The sequence below is a fragment of the Phoxinus phoxinus genome (assembly GCF_949152265.1).
Source record: "Phoxinus phoxinus genome assembly, chromosome: 8".
Classification (NCBI taxonomy): domain Eukaryota; kingdom Metazoa; phylum Chordata; class Actinopteri; order Cypriniformes; family Leuciscidae; genus Phoxinus; species Phoxinus phoxinus.
The window spans coordinates 12,316,304-12,331,862 of record NC_136883.1 but is presented as its reverse complement, the minus strand read 5'-3'; the positions used below and the strand labels follow the sequence as shown (position 1 = coordinate 12,331,862).

The window sequence follows — 15,559 nt, the reverse complement described above, 5'->3', positions numbered from 1 at the left end:
TCATTATATTGTATAGTTATATTATACAATAGTATTATATTATATAGTAAAGATTATGTTAATGGTTGTTAATGTTTTTTTGTTTTGTTTTTTAAAGACAGACAGAGGTCTGTTTGCATTAATCCCATTACAATTTGGCAACAGAGGTCGTGAGATTTGGGATTTTGCGCGTCCGCAAGGAAATAAAAGTCTTGTAGTTACTGTCTATGCTATTCATTTGATTGGTCGGCAAGGATGAAAACGAAGTGCTTGATTGGTTTCCATGGCTGTAAGTCAAAATACCTTTTCCGGCATAGTGAACGCAATGCATAACATAGGGCACCACATATATAACAACCTGATAACAACACACAATGATTAGTTGAATAGTGAGGGTTTTAAGGGGGGTTATTGCATTATCAAGTAAATATCTGACATCTCCGTGAGACCGCTGAGCAAAATACATATCTGATTCTTTGTTATTTGAGTGTTAATCAATGTCACTGTAAACACGTGAACTGTGCTGCCCTTCACGATCTACAAACAACTGGATCTTTCTATTGCGAACCGTCTGTAAGCTATTGGTGAGTATATTTAATAATATTGTGTACACTGTTAGGCAGTAAATTACTACGTAGGCTATCTGCTTCTACCCATGTAACGTTAACTAGTAAGTTAGGCTCTTTAACATAATACCATAAAGCATAGCACCAGGTATTAAAGTATAAAGTGAAACAACATTAAACAAAATAATTTAAAATGATAATGACAGTGTACATTTTAATTAGCCTAAACTTCCCTTACGTTATTAGTTGGGTCATTCTATGAAAATGGTGGCTTTTTGAACAGACAACTTTTTAAAAATGTAATTCTTTTTTTTATACCAAAATCTATAGTCAGATAATAGTCAACCTCTTAACATTATAAATAAACTTAAATGACAGCTTAATGTATTTTTATATTTTTACTACATTACATTCAAAAATGCTTGTGCTGCTTTTTTGTCACTGGTGTTACCTATATTTTAGATGACAATTCAGGCTTCCCAGAATGTAATTTGACTATTTAATTTGCATACATAATCATAAAGAAAAAGTTAATGTAATATTAAGAAATTGTCTTAATTAGTAATAATTTACTTTAAACAGGCATGTGTAAAGTTCTATTGTGTGACATTTTTCTATTTCTACCATTGTGTTTTTTGTTGTAACATTAGAAATAATTGAAGTTGAGTGTTCAAAATTGAATGATCATATCCTTAAAATGCTTACTAATGAATGCAGCAACAGTTAGGTAGATACAAAAAACATATTCTATGAAACTGGGCAACTCTGATGCCAGAAAACCAATATGCCATGCGGTAACACCAGTGACGCAATATAACACCAGTGACATATCGGTCAAAAGCATAGCAATTTTATGTGTTTACAATATTAAAACAGTAATGAAATGCTAACAAGTCTTTATTAATATAATTGTTGAGGCTTTTATGAAACCTTATGTTGAGAAAAAAGTTAGTGGTGTTATTGATTGTCACTGGTGTTATCATCATGTCACTGGTGTTACCAGCAGCAAAAGTAACACCAGTGACGATAACACCAGTGACAAATCTGCAGACAAAATGGCATATCTAAGATGGCGGCCACAGTAGCTCAAACCACACTTCTTAAATTGTAAATGAATCACTTAATCATGCAATTTGAAAAATTATATTAATAAAATTTCCTTTCCCCTTATTATAAACTGTAGAACACCAGTGACACATCTTAAGTCCTCGCATGAAATTAGCAAATTATTTATCAAATTGCTAAGAGGTGAAGAGAGAGTTCACACTCACAATGTGCTTTTCAAAACAGCCACGCCTACAATGAGCCTTTGACCCAGGAAGAAGTTGGCAAGGATGTTGAATTTTTTCAAAGTGGTGTTTTTTTTTAATTGTAACACCAGTGACATGAAATTGAGGGACAGGTATTCCCTGTAAATTATTTATAATATTTAGTTTATATTTTAGGTTTTTAAGTAGTCCACTAAATAACTATACTACTTCCCTTTGTATTATGACATTTAAAGGGGGAGAAAAATACATTATTTAACTCAAAATATGTCACTAAACCACGACTCCTGACCCGAGGGACAAGCCAATTTCATGGTGCTGACCGTGTTCTACAATATATATAAAAAATAGTTTGCAATATAACTGTCTTACAAATGTTTTATTAACAATAAAACACTTCAATTAAAACAAAAAACATATATTTGTGTCATTATCTGACACTTTTAAGTGTTTTTCCTGGTGATTGAGGCTGGGACAGGAAAGCCACCATTTTCGTAGAATGACCCAGTTATCCGATAAGAAAATGTATTAGACAAAAACGTATACGTGTATTTATTGTTATATACTGTATATTATTATATTATTTTATGTAGGCCTAAGTATAAGACAATGTCCACACTTTTTCCAGTCAAAAAGTTATCCCAAAACAATACTGTACGACAAATGTAATTATTACAAGTACTGAATGAAACAGAGACCTACTGAGGATTCAGGTGTTCAGATCATTTTTCAGATCCTTTTTTTTAATTATTTATGTTGCAGCCTTGTGCTAAAGTGCTTTAAACTATAATCTACACGCCATGCACCATCTAGATTTGTAATTTAAAAAATAATTATTTCTGAATAAACTGTAACCCCAAAGATAGCCTAACTCTGGGTTAGTTACAAATAAGCCATTCAGAATGAAGTAGTTGTGAAAAAACCCAAACCACCTGTTAATAAATAATCAATTATTTTTATATAAAATGTTTTTGTTGTTCCAATGTACAGATGAGGAGAAAGTTGTTTTTATAAATGTAACTTTATGAAAGTTACATTTCTTTCGATATTTTTTACATTACTTTAGATATTATAGATATTTTATAAAGGATTTTAGCAGTATATAGTTAGAAATCAATAGAAAGGGCATCTGTGGCCATCTGGTGGTCAAAATTATGAATAGCATATCAAACTGTTTACAGTTTGTGTAAATTGTCCCATTACATCCTCTTGCAGGGTTTCCCTGAAATACTATGAATATGAAAATAAATTAATTTTTGTCCCACCAGAGCTTTATTTGATCATGTAATGTGATTTCTGAGATGACCGATGTGCTTATGATGGAGAGCATCTTATTAAAACTGAATAAAAATCCCTTATTTCTATGATCAAACTTCTAACTTCACATTCTTTGCCTTTGTATCAAATGCCGTTCCAATGAAGAAACATTCCAGTGATTTTAGTTGGATTGACTCAAAATTAAAATTAACTTAAAAAAAACTTCAAAATTAGTAATAAAACATAATCACTCATGGCAACAGGTGCCCTAACCCTATGGGACTAATTATGAAATCACACAGCTAGAAAAAATAAATGACTTTATATTTTACAAATATTTAAGACCAAAATTACTTTAGGGCTTCCATTTGAAATGTGTTGTTGTTCAGAGCTTCTGTGTCGAACATGGCAGAATGTGTAAAGTTGTAGTAACCAATGGTCCTGTGTATGCCACTTTTATTTTTATAATACATTTAAAAAGAGTTTATAAATAATAATAATAATTCATTACATTTATATAGCGCTTTTCTGGACACTCAAAGCGCTTTACATAGAAGGGGGGAATCTCCTCAACCACCACCAATGTGCAGCATCCACTTGGATGATGCGACGGCAGCCATATTGCGCCAGAACGCCCACCACACACCAGCTTACTGGTGGAGAGGAGACAGAGTGATGAAGCCAATCAGTGTATATGGGGATGATTAGGAGGCCATAATGGACAGAGGCCACTGGGCAAATTTGGCCAGGATGCCGGGGTTACACCCCTACTCTTTCGAAAGACATCCTGGGATTTTTAATGACCACAGAGAGTCAGGACCTCGGTTTAACGTCTCATCCGAAGGACGGCGCTCTTTGTCAGTATAGTGTCCCCGTCACTACACTGGGGTGTTAGGACCCACACAGACCACAGGGTGAGCGCCCCCTGCTGGCCACACTAACACCTCTACCAGCAGCAACCTGGTTTTCTCAGGAGGTCTCCCATTCAAGTACTAACCAGGCTCAGCCCCGCTTAGCTTCAGTGGGAAACCAGTCTTGGGCTACAGGGTGATATGGCTGCTGCTAAAATAAACAAAAAGACTGTATTAACTGGATTAATACTAACACATTGTTTTCCTTCTGTTGCAGGTAAGTGTCCCAGATTTCAGAGGATTTTAGAATGAGTGATGGGGTGGGGAGGCTTTAATATCCTTAATATCATGTCAAATTCCTTTTCTTTTGTGATTTTATTTTATAATCAACCTATATTTGACTATTTTTAATGTATCAGCATTCGCAGATAACGGAGCCAGTTTGACTGATTTACAGAAGTTTGTCAGTTTTAGCCTTGTTAATGGATAATGCACATTTTCTGTTTTTAAATGTTTGAGTGAATTTGGATTAATGGGATAACTACTTGCATTCATGTTCTAAAACCCACAGTAGAATTGATCAGTATGAATTGAACGGATTAATCCAAGTCTTCTGAATTCATTTTGGGGGGAACTATTCTTGACATGTTTGTATAGTAAATGTGAAAAAGTCTTAAAACCATTAGTCCCCACACCATCATAAAATCTGGGATTACATGAATTGACAGCATAAATCCATAGAAGGACTATAAAGAACTATGACAACTTCTCCAAAAATGCTTGAAATGCCTTACCTGCAGTACTGTGAAAAGTTTTAGGCATTTACTCTTTTTTTTCTTTCCCTGTTCTTCACGGTGACCTTGCTTTAACATTGATAGTCACCCGCAGTGCAAGTGGTGTCACAGTTTAAGACATACAGCCTTAACTCAGGATGCATTCGGATCTGTCACCCCATCTGCATACTGAGGAGTGCAATAATTTTATAACACTTCTCAAACAGTGCCACAAAGAGGTTTGGAAATCTACTCATGCAAGCATGCCTTTTCCTCAAATGTACAATCCACAGATGATTCAGTGATTAACTGTTATTTGAATAATAATTTTGTGAATGCAGCAAACCGTAAAAGAAAACTGTCATCATTTACCTCATATATTTAGCCTCATGTCATTCCAAACCTGTATGATTTTCTTCTGTGGACTGAAAAAGGAGGACATCTTTACTGAGTTTCAACACCATAATTACTCCTTTCGTGTTATTTGGAAGAAAATCATACAGGTAAGATATGAAGGTAAGTAAAGATAACACTGTATTGTTTTTTGTTGTTGTTGTTGAGTAAACTATTGTTTTAAGCCTGTATTAGTATACTTTAAAAGCACTTTGAAGTACACTTTGAAAGTTTTAAAGGGATACTCCACTTTTTTTGGAAATAGGCTCATTTTACAACTCCCCCAGAGATAAACTGTTGAGGTTTACTGTTTTCGAATCCATTCAGCCGAACTCCGGTTCAGACGGTACCAGTTTTAGCATAGCTTAGCATAGATAATTGATTCTGATGGGTCCAGTAGCATTTCTTTCGAAATGAATATTTTTCCTATTTAAAACTTGACTCTTCTGTAGTTAAACCGTGTACTAAGATCGACGGAAAATGAAAAGTTGCGATTTTCCAAGCCTATATGGCTAGTAACTACTCTCATTCCGGCGTAAGAATCAAGGAACTGTGCGGCCGTACCATGGGTGCAGCAGGCGTAATGATATGACGAAGCACTTGCCGTCAACAAACCAACGTGACAACCTGCTTGCACAGGGAGCGTGCCTTGTAGCATGGAGACATTTGTGAGAGATGATTTAGATGACATTACTATCACAGCCCTTTACTACGCACAGAACCATGGCTAATCGCACAGGAAACCTAATTTGCCGCCTAAAAACTACACAAACTTAGTCCCGGTCATGTTGGAAGTTACCGAGCTGGGGACTATTTTCTTCGTCATATCATTACGCCTGCACCCATGGTACGGCCGCACAGTTCCTTGATTCTTACGCCGGAATGAGAGTAGTTCCTAGCCATATAGGCTTGGAAAATCGCAACTTTTCATTTTCCGTCGATCTTAGTACACGGTTTAACTACAGAAGAGTCGAGTTTTAAATAGGAAAAATATTGAAACTCGTTGGTCATTTTGAAAGAAATGCTACTGGACCCATCAGAATCAATGATCTATGCTAAGCTATGCTAAAACTGGTACCGTCAGACCCGGAGTTCGGCTGAATGGATTCGAAAACGGTAAAACTCAACTGTTTAACTCTGGGGGAGTTGTAAAATGAGCCTATTTCCAAAAAAAGTGGAGTATCCCTTTAAATGTCTGAATGCATTTGTGGATTGTACTATTTATTCTGATTATATCTCTGTTTTCTGTCTTCAGATAATCTGTTATAAAACATGTGCAGTGTGCACTAATAAAAAAAGTGTGCAAAACATCTTTACTTTTGATTTGAAAACAGGCATTTAAGTTATTAATGACTTTCTCTGTCTTCAGCATAACGTCCTCAGGTTCTTTGGCACATGTAATGATATGGATCGTGCAATGCGTGGTTGTCTCAAGAAAGAGGTGAGGACAGAATTGTGTGGTGTTTATTATGAGTTCCTGTTGCTTTATTGTTAGAGCATGATCATTGGTTTGAGAACAAAACTTTATATACACTAAAAATCACTTTGGATAAAAGACCTCATTTACACCAGGTAATACACTGCATTAATTGCTAACAAACAAAAATAAATTAATGAATGTGAATGTGTTAATACTACTGCTGATCAAATAGTTTAGTCTGTTATAATCTGCCTTTGCTCTAATTTAAAAAAATGTTTGTGATATATATATATATATTTTTAAGGGATTTAAAACAAAGTTCACCCCAAAATAAAAATTGCCTTTATTTACCCATTATCATGCCGTTCTAAAATGGATTTCTTTCTTCTGTGAAACAGAAAATTATATATTTGAAGAGAGTATCAGCTGTTTTTGTCAAGGTCAACAAGACACACAATTTTCAAGCTCCAAAAAGGACATAAAGGCTATAAAAAGACACAAATGAATCTTCTGATACAATCAGTTTGTATGATGACCAGATCGCTATTTAGGCCTTTATTCACATTCAAACTAACCAAAATCATTGATCAGTGCATGCACACACATACTACATAAAATACAGCGACACAACCCTCTTCACGCTACAGTCAAAGTGATTTTCTGGGGGCCACAAAGGGTGGTCTTGTATAGGGCTAGGGGATATCCCCTTGTATGATGATGTCTTTTACAAAAACGTGATTTTCTCAGCTTTTGTTTAAAATGTTTTAAATATAAGCTATATATTTATTTGTTTAAAAGCAGAGGCTCTTTTATATTGGACTTTACATATAAACACATACAAATATGGGTTTACTGTACATATTCACAAAATATTCTAGGGGCCAAGATTGTTATGTGAAAAAAACAAAAACAAAAAAACAGCTGGTTCTGACTAGCAACTTAAAAAAAAAATGCTGGCAGGGAAAGAGTTGGTGTGAACAATTCAATAGGTATGTTTATGTATGATGGGTATAAATAAACATGTTAATTGTCAACTCAGATGGTTATTTTCAGTGTACAGTATAAATAATTTTACCTGAGGAATTAAAATCAATAGATTTGTGGAATTGGTCAAGTAAAGCTTGACAAATGAATGCTATAACTTATCTAGTCGTATTGGGCTAAATCATTTGTCTCTCTATTTGTCAACACAGTATCAGACAAAGAGGGAGCTCAGCAAGGCCCATGCTGAAGAAATGAGACGCCGTTTAAATGAACAACCAAAAGAGAGGCCCTAATATCAAGATGGATTCCTTGGAGTACAGACCAATGGCTGACAGGAAATAGCTTCTGGTATTCATAGTGTGCCTAGACGCTTTAAATTTGGAAGACTTTTCTCTGAGGATATGTAGATTTATTTATTATACACCTTGCAGTAAATGAGGCAACAAAGCGATTTAATGATGTTTAATTGCAGGTGGCTGGTTTGAGTTTTGAATTAACAGCAGAAATTGTAAAAATTGTGAATTTAAATTAAAAAATTAAAGAGTTACAAATTTGTTAAACAATTAACAATGTCACTTGCACATTTATTTGCATCTTGTCTACATTTAGAGAAAACTAATACTGTATACTAAAGAGCCTACATTTCCAATCAATTGAAATTTTCACAAGTGGACTCCAATCAAAGTGTAGAAACAATTATAGAGAAATGGGATAATCTAGAGAAATGGGATACACGTGTACGGTGGCCCAGTAGTGCACAGCACAACGAAATATGCAAACATAAGTTCACAACACAACGGAAATGTGGGGACCACTAGGGGGCACGCAGAGGGCAGTAAAGTAAATTTTAGGGCCTATATTCACTGGACATTCGTTTTTCCTTGCCACTGTAGTCGGCAGTCTTACAAAGATATTAATACCACGATTAGTTTCAGTACGTAACCATTGTATATCGACATGAAATACTAATTTAAAATTACCTACGTGCATTATAGCTGCTTATTACATGGCTTGGTTGAATTCTAATGTAGAACGCGCTCTGTTATTTCTTGATAACAGAGCGCTGCTAAGGATAACACACCGTTGCCATGGACACGGTGTTCTTTAGCGGAAGCAATACAATTGGTTTTAAATCAATATTTTGTGTCAAATTATTGATTTATTTGGTAGGTAGCTATGTAATAAGCGGGATAATGTAGAGCGAGGCGGTTGTTATAGCGAATACAACCCCTTCAAGCTGATTCAAGACCCCTCCGCAGGAGGGTACTGATCAGCCTGTCGGGTTGTATTCGCTATAACAACCGCCTCGTTCTACATTATCCCTTACATATTTAACTCGAGAATGCTTTGACACGCTACCACGGCGCATGATGCCTAAAGGAACGTCTGCCAATTCCACCAATTACTGTATTTCACCAAAGCCTTTTTTTTTTTTTATCTCTCAAGGTTGTAGTATGTTCCTGACCAGACGGATTTACTACAGGTGAATAATGCTAAATTTGTAGTAAGTCAGTCTGGTCAGTCTAGGAACGTACGTCAAGCATTGGAACACGGGAATTTTTTTTTTTTTTTTTTTTTTAATAATTGTGTATTGTACACATTAAGGAGGTATAGGTATAAATCTCACCTATAATAGGTCATTAGGAACCTACTACAAGCTTTAAAACTTGAAAAAACCCTTTTGGTGAATTACAGTATTTTGTTTTCTAAAAATAATTGTTTACTGTACTTTGAGGGTGGTATTGGCAAATTGTCACCTGTAGTAAGTCAGTCTGGTCACTGGCAACATACTACAACCATTGGAACATGAAAAAAAAAACTTGTGAATTACAGTAAATTTTTTTATTAAAAAAAATTGTTTACTGTACATACATTAAAGGGACAATAAGTAGGAATTACTCCATCTAGTGGTGAATTTGTATTTTGCATTCAAACTAATTTTGCTCTCCAGCACCTCGCTTTTTCAAATGCGCGTTGCATCTACGGTAGCCGATATGTACCAAAAAGCTTTGACAGGATGTCTTCTAGCACTTCGTCGAGTTTTCTTCTGGTGAACAGGTGTGTTATTTCAAACAAACTGCAACATGACAACAAACAAACGAATGTTACAGTATGAATTACTGACTGTGAAAAACATGAAATATTGTAATTAGTAGTTATGCCTTCTTTATTCGTTATATTTTCTGAATTATGTTCATTGTTAGATATCATCATCAGATGATTCGATAATAGGGAGAGGAAGAGGTAGAGGGAGAGGTAGAGGACAGAGAGGCAGTGGGTGCTTCTCAATTCTTATTTGTGCATCCTCGTTTCCTTTCCTCGCTTCCTTTCCTCGCGTCTCAGCTCCACCCCCTGGAGGATGCGGGGGAAGGCTGCAAGGAAATGAAATGAGGACGGAGGAATCGAATGAAAGCTTTTTTATACATTGCAATACTTGATCACTCGAGCGTCACTTTACAGCGTCATCAGCAGCGCTAAAAAGATCTGCCCTTATGTTGTTGAAGTTTGGTTATTTAAGAAATTAATAATAAATAATAATAAAGCAAGATACCCTGTTGAAATATGTGACGTGTGGTTTATATAAACTGCAATAAAATTATATAGCTATAAAATTATTGTGACCGATGTGAAGTGGGAGGAGAATTTACACGTGCGTCATGTTAAGTCAATAAAACACTTCCGCATAGGATACACCTGTGTATCCTCGCTCATAGCTCCTCTGGAAGCCTCCTCACTCCTCGATCCTCGCCTCCTCACGGTGCAATTAGAGAATTGAGATGTCCTTCAAGATGGCTGAGCTCGATCGGTTTCCGGGTCATAGGATGGAGGGCGGAGAAGTGAGGAGACGAGGAGGGATATTGAGAAGCACCCAGTGTGTCATGATTCTGCCCTCATGTCCTTGATTTTCTCTAGTCTTGAGGCAGGATCATGACAGACCATGTTTTGTGTGCAAGCACATGGCCTGTTTGGGCCATGTGCTTGTGTTGTCTCGTTACGTAACCCCGCCCCCTTGTTATCCTCGTCTTGTGATTATTGTCTAGTCAGTTTTACCTGTCTTCGTCATTAGTGTTCCATATATAATTCCCATGTGTTTGCTGTCCTGTGCCGGTTCATTGTAAAATTCTGTGTCACACTCGTGAGTACCTTGTCTGTGAATGTCTTAAGAAGAAGTGTTCTGATCCTGTATATACTGTTTGTTTTACCAAGTCCTAGTTTAGTGTATCCCTTACCTGTCTATGTTTTGCCCCCTCGTGGGTTTTGTTTTCTGTTTTTGTCTTGAACAAACCCCTGTTTGAGTTATCTGCTGTCTGCGATTGGGTTCATCCTAACAACCTCATAACAGAATGAACCGGCCACGAAGGAACCCAGCAGACAGCATGTCCTCCCGGCTCCGGCTACAACCGGAACAATGGTGGTTGTCGGCTCCCACCGACAGAGAGAGGGTCAACTGTCCGGTCCCGTCCGAGGGTGAGTGGATCCTGAGGAATTATGCCCGACTCTGGGATAATTTCTCCCAGGAGGATCTGCAGACTTCTACCTCGGGATCTCCACCCTCTGCCTGTCTACCTGTGATCCCAGAGGGTCGTGTTTTGGCCGTTGTTTCGCAGGGGAACCAGGCCAGTCCCGCCGCGACTCCTGAGACACCTTCCACGTCCATCAATCTTCATGGTAAGCGTGGAAGGCAGCATCGGAGTCTTCCTGCTCGGAATCCTCCTCGCCTGCTGTGAGTTTCCCAGTTCCTGTAACGGTTCCTGCTTCACCTCCCTCTCCGGTCCCCAGTCTGGCCACAATCTCCGCTCCGCGGCCCAGGAAGAAGAAGAGGAAGAAGGGAGCTTCTGGTTCTCCATCTCTACCTCCCCCTGAGTCCGCGATGGCTCACCAACCCGCCGCTGAAGTCATAAACGCTGTTCCTGGCCCTGCTGCTGTAAGCGCGGTTCCGGTATTTGCTACAGGAAACACAGGTCTACAGCCTGCTGCAGAAAGCGCTGGTTCCCAGTCGGCGTTGGGGAGATCCATTCCAGAGACTAGCACAGTGAATGTCGTCTCTGAGTCTTCAGTCGTGTCTGCTGAGGAGAGAGCAGCGACCGATTCCGCTGCAAAGGCTGTGATACAGTCCGTATCAGCTCGTCAGGAGATGCCAATCATCATCGCTGCCAGAACCCTGTCCGAATATTTATCCCGTCTTGCCAGAATTCTCGATGTCCCAGTCAGTCCAGTCTTGTCCCCTGTCCCTGTTCCAGATGCTCCAGAGAGCACCGTTCCCAGTCCAGTTACCGTAAGCACTGATCCCAAGTCTGCTACACAGAGCACTGAGAGCGCTGCACCCACGCCAGCCGCTGAGAGCGCTGAGACCCACGCCAGCCGCTGAGAGCGCTGCACCCACGCCAGCCGCTGAGAGCGCTGCACCCACGCCAGCCGCTGAGAGCGCTGCACCCACGCCAGCCGCTGAGAGCGCAGCACCCATGCCAGCCGCTGAGAGCCTGCTGCTGCAGTCCCCACTGTCCCCAGTCTTCCATTTGTTTCCCCTGTCATGGCTTAACCCCGGACTGTTTCCCCCAAGACATCTCCTCGTGTGTCTCCAGCCAAGTCCTCCCGGATTCCCCGTCCTCAGCCCTCGTCCCAAAGTCCTCCTATCCACCCTGAACTGCCCCCTAAGGACTTTGTGTTTCCCCCACCTCCTTTGCCTTGTTTATTGTTTTTGATTTTGCACCCCAACCCTGTAATTGTTTATTCATGTATGCCTTTGCTGTTGTTCATCATGTTTTGTTGGTTTGTGTCAATGTCTCAGTCTGGTAGCCGCTCCTTAAGGTGGGGGTTCTGTCATGATTCTGCCCTCATGTCCTTGATTTTCTCTAGTCTTGAGGCAGGATCATGACAGACCCATGTTTTGTGTTGTCTCGTTACGTAACCCCGGCCCCTCGTCTTGTGATTTATTGTCTAGTCAGTTTCACCTGTCTTCGTCATTAGTGTTCCATATATAATCCCCATGTGTTTGCTGTCCTGTGCCGGTTCATTGTAAAATTCTGTGTCACACTCATGAGTACCTTGTCTGTGAATGTCTTAAGTGTTCTGATCCTGTATATACTGTTTGTTTTGTCTAGTTATTTACCAAGTCCTAGTTTAGTGTATCCCTTACCTGTCTATGTTTTGCCCCCTCGTGGGTTTTGTTTTCTGTTTTTGTCTTGAATAAACCCCTGTTTGAGTTATCTGCTGTCTGCGATTGGGTTCATTCTAACAACCTCATAACACTGTGGATCAGTGGGATCTAGGCGAGGAGGTGGAAGAGGAGGAGAGTCAATACCACGACGACAAAGATGCCTGGCAGCTACGAGAGACGATATTGATAGATGTGAAAGTTTACAAAGGCAGAGAAGAGAAGCGACCGAGGTTTGTACAATTTATGTCTAGCAATGAATTTTCATTGTCTGTACAGTTCTATGTACGTAGCAAAATATTCACAACTTGAGATGGATTGTTTTTGAAAAAGGAGCTATATAAAATGTTATAGAGAGTACCGTTTTATTTTGCACACAAATTAAATTATATTTTGTCAACATTGATACATGAGATCCCTGCAATGCCTCCAGTGCAATATACTGCAAAACATGTTTTTCAGCCTTGTGAATATATAGGTCTATCTAATACCTACATGTATATCTAATGGACTAACCCTATCTTATTTCCTTTAATTTATTCAGAGACTTCTGCAGGATATGAGCCTTGATGATCACATACTGTACGCCTCACAGGTAGACTGTTAGGCAGCCGGGTCTGGTCTTTGACATATTGATGGAGCATCAGCAAAGACATGGTGCTCCAACATCTACGGAGGTTCCGGGGGTACCTTGGTATACCTGTAGCCACTGCAGAGACATGCCGACCGACAGGGAGCGGAAATGCTGTGGACAAGACCCTGCCCACTGTGTGAGCCTCCTTCCTCATTTTACACAATACTGCCTGGATGAGGGATATCTGCGGATACATAGGCAGTACCGGGAGGATCTCACTGCTTTTGGAAATGTAAGGGAGCCCGGTGATGACAACCGTGAATACAGACATGCAGCTTACAGACACTTTATTTTCTGGCAGCATGGCTCATTAGGACAGGGGAACAGGAGAGTCATTCCCAGCTGCTGTGTTTGCAGGATTAGGGAAAAATTCCCAGACCCTTAGGGACAATACACCGGCTACATTCCAGGGATCTAATAACATTTTTGTAAATATTGTAAATAGTTATATAGATTTATATATTTTTGTATTCTTTGCCCTCAAACCTCAAACTTTATTTTAAACAATAAAACATTTTTCATTGGACTCTGTGCTGTATTTGCTCTACACTAGGGATAGAGAAAAAAAACTCAAGATGTGCAAAAACTATTTGATACAAAAAAAGATTGAAATGAAGTTTGTTTGAAAACACAAATATAGATTTATTTACAATGAATTTTGATTATGCATTTACAACTCAAATATCAGCAAAACATCTCAATCTGTCTCCAAGTTGGAAACAGCATGGAAGGCTGATCCTGTGAAAGACATGTGCAATTAGACAGGCAATTCAGTATCAGTTTGAGGCTAAGTTAATGGGCTAAAATAAGGGCAAGTAGATGTTTGACACTTACCCAGACCTCTGCTGACCTGTGTATGTACCAACTCTGATGTCGGTGGTGGCGGTATCGGTGGCACAACACCAAGCCGCCTTGGGTCATCTGCTCTGTGACGAACCCGCACTTACGATGATTACTATCACATGAATGAAATGAAGGTGACCAATCAGGAGACAGACAAGAGATGACGCAGAGGGTATGAAAAGGAAGCGGTAAAGAAAATTAAGGAAGGGGGCAGACAGACTGTCACAGCTCGAGTTTCTCTTTGGTCATTGCATGAATCTTTCGCCTGCTACTAAAGATCTGCGTGGAGGAAAACGTACAAGTAAAGCTGGTTGAGTCAAGTCACCTGCGTGGATCTCCTTTAACGCACGCGTTTCGAGGTGGTACAGACAACTGAGGGAACGAGCCAGAGGGGTTTCATCGCGTGTCTGTGGAACGACACTAGCTGAAGAGCGTTAAGCCTTACCTCAGGTACTCACTCCAAAGCAATCCTCCTCAAGACCGAAAGACTTCCTTTGTGGGCGTTGTGCATTCACGTCAGTGACAGATGCACATTACGTTACACACACACGCACGCAAACGAACATTCACAATTATTCACCGCACCCTCATCCAAGTCGCGCTCAGAGCGATCGCTTTTGTTTTGCTCCTTTTTCTTTTTTGTAAAGGATTATTTTTGTGACGATTTGAATATGAGCATTATAAGTGTGATATCTTGCGTTATATTTTTTGCATTTGATATTGTGTTGAGAAACTGACTTTTGAAATCATGGACTTTTGAAATCATGCACTGCAAAAAATGCTTTTCTTACTTAGTATTTTTGTTTTGTTTCCAGTCCAAATATCTAAAAATTATTAATTCAAGACGCATTTACTAGAGAAGTAAAATGACATAAGAAATTCTATTTTGTTTTAAGATAAAAAAAGTAATTTAAGTAATTTTTGCTTAAAACAAGCAAAATTATCTGCCAATGGGGTAAGCAAAAAAATCTTAATTCGAATGGAAAACAAGAAAAAAAATCTTAATTCGAATGGAAACCAAGAATTTTTTGCTTACCCCATTGGCAGATAATTTTGCTCTTTTTAAGCCAAAATTACTTAAATTACTTTCTTTTTATCTTAAAACAAAATAGAATTTCTTATGTCATTTTACTTCTCTAGTAAACGCTTCTTGGTTTAAGAATTTTTAGATATTTGGACTGGAAACAAAACAAAAATACTAACTAAGAAAGTATTTTTTGCAGTGTGGACTATTGATTGTTGCGAGCCTACACCACACGACCTACATCAAAGGCATTGTGATCTGATAATATACTAAACCTCTGTTATGAAAAATTAAATAGTATTGTTTATTTTTTGTTTGTTTTGGTAAAAGAATAATATAAATATTTACCCTGAATCTTATTTGTTGGCTGTTTTGTGAAGGAGTTTATTGCATATATACTTTGTTTTTGGTG

General features: G+C 38.6%; 2 protein-coding genes across 3 annotated transcripts; both read left to right on the top strand.

Moving 5' to 3' along the window:
- The first annotated feature begins 289 nt into the window (after positions 1–289).
- On the top strand, positions 290–8,056 carry cmc2 (C-x(9)-C motif containing 2). Of its 2 annotated transcripts, none has more exons than XM_079621009.1 (4): positions 290–563; positions 4,800–4,933; positions 6,457–6,528; positions 7,701–8,056. In XM_079621009.1, the coding sequence occupies exons 2-4, from the start codon at positions 4,853–4,855 to the stop codon at positions 7,782–7,784; spliced, it is 237 nt and encodes a 78-aa protein (XP_079477135.1). In that variant the 5' UTR covers positions 290–563; positions 4,800–4,852; the 3' UTR covers positions 7,785–8,056. The 2 variants fall into 2 exon arrangements, with proteins under 2 accessions (XP_079477135.1, XP_079477136.1); XM_079621010.1 differs by having other exon boundaries at positions 293–563; positions 4,199–4,933.
- Positions 8,057–9,040: 984 nt separating this feature from the next.
- Positions 9,041–13,752, top strand: LOC307003288 (uncharacterized protein). The gene is made up of 2 exons (XM_079621542.1): positions 9,041–12,879; positions 13,191–13,752. Exon 1 carries the CDS (start codon positions 11,363–11,365, stop codon positions 11,858–11,860), a length of 498 nt encoding a protein of 165 aa, XP_079477668.1. The 5' UTR covers positions 9,041–11,362; the 3' UTR covers positions 11,861–12,879; positions 13,191–13,752.
- The last annotated feature ends 1,807 nt before the right edge of the window (positions 13,753–15,559 follow it).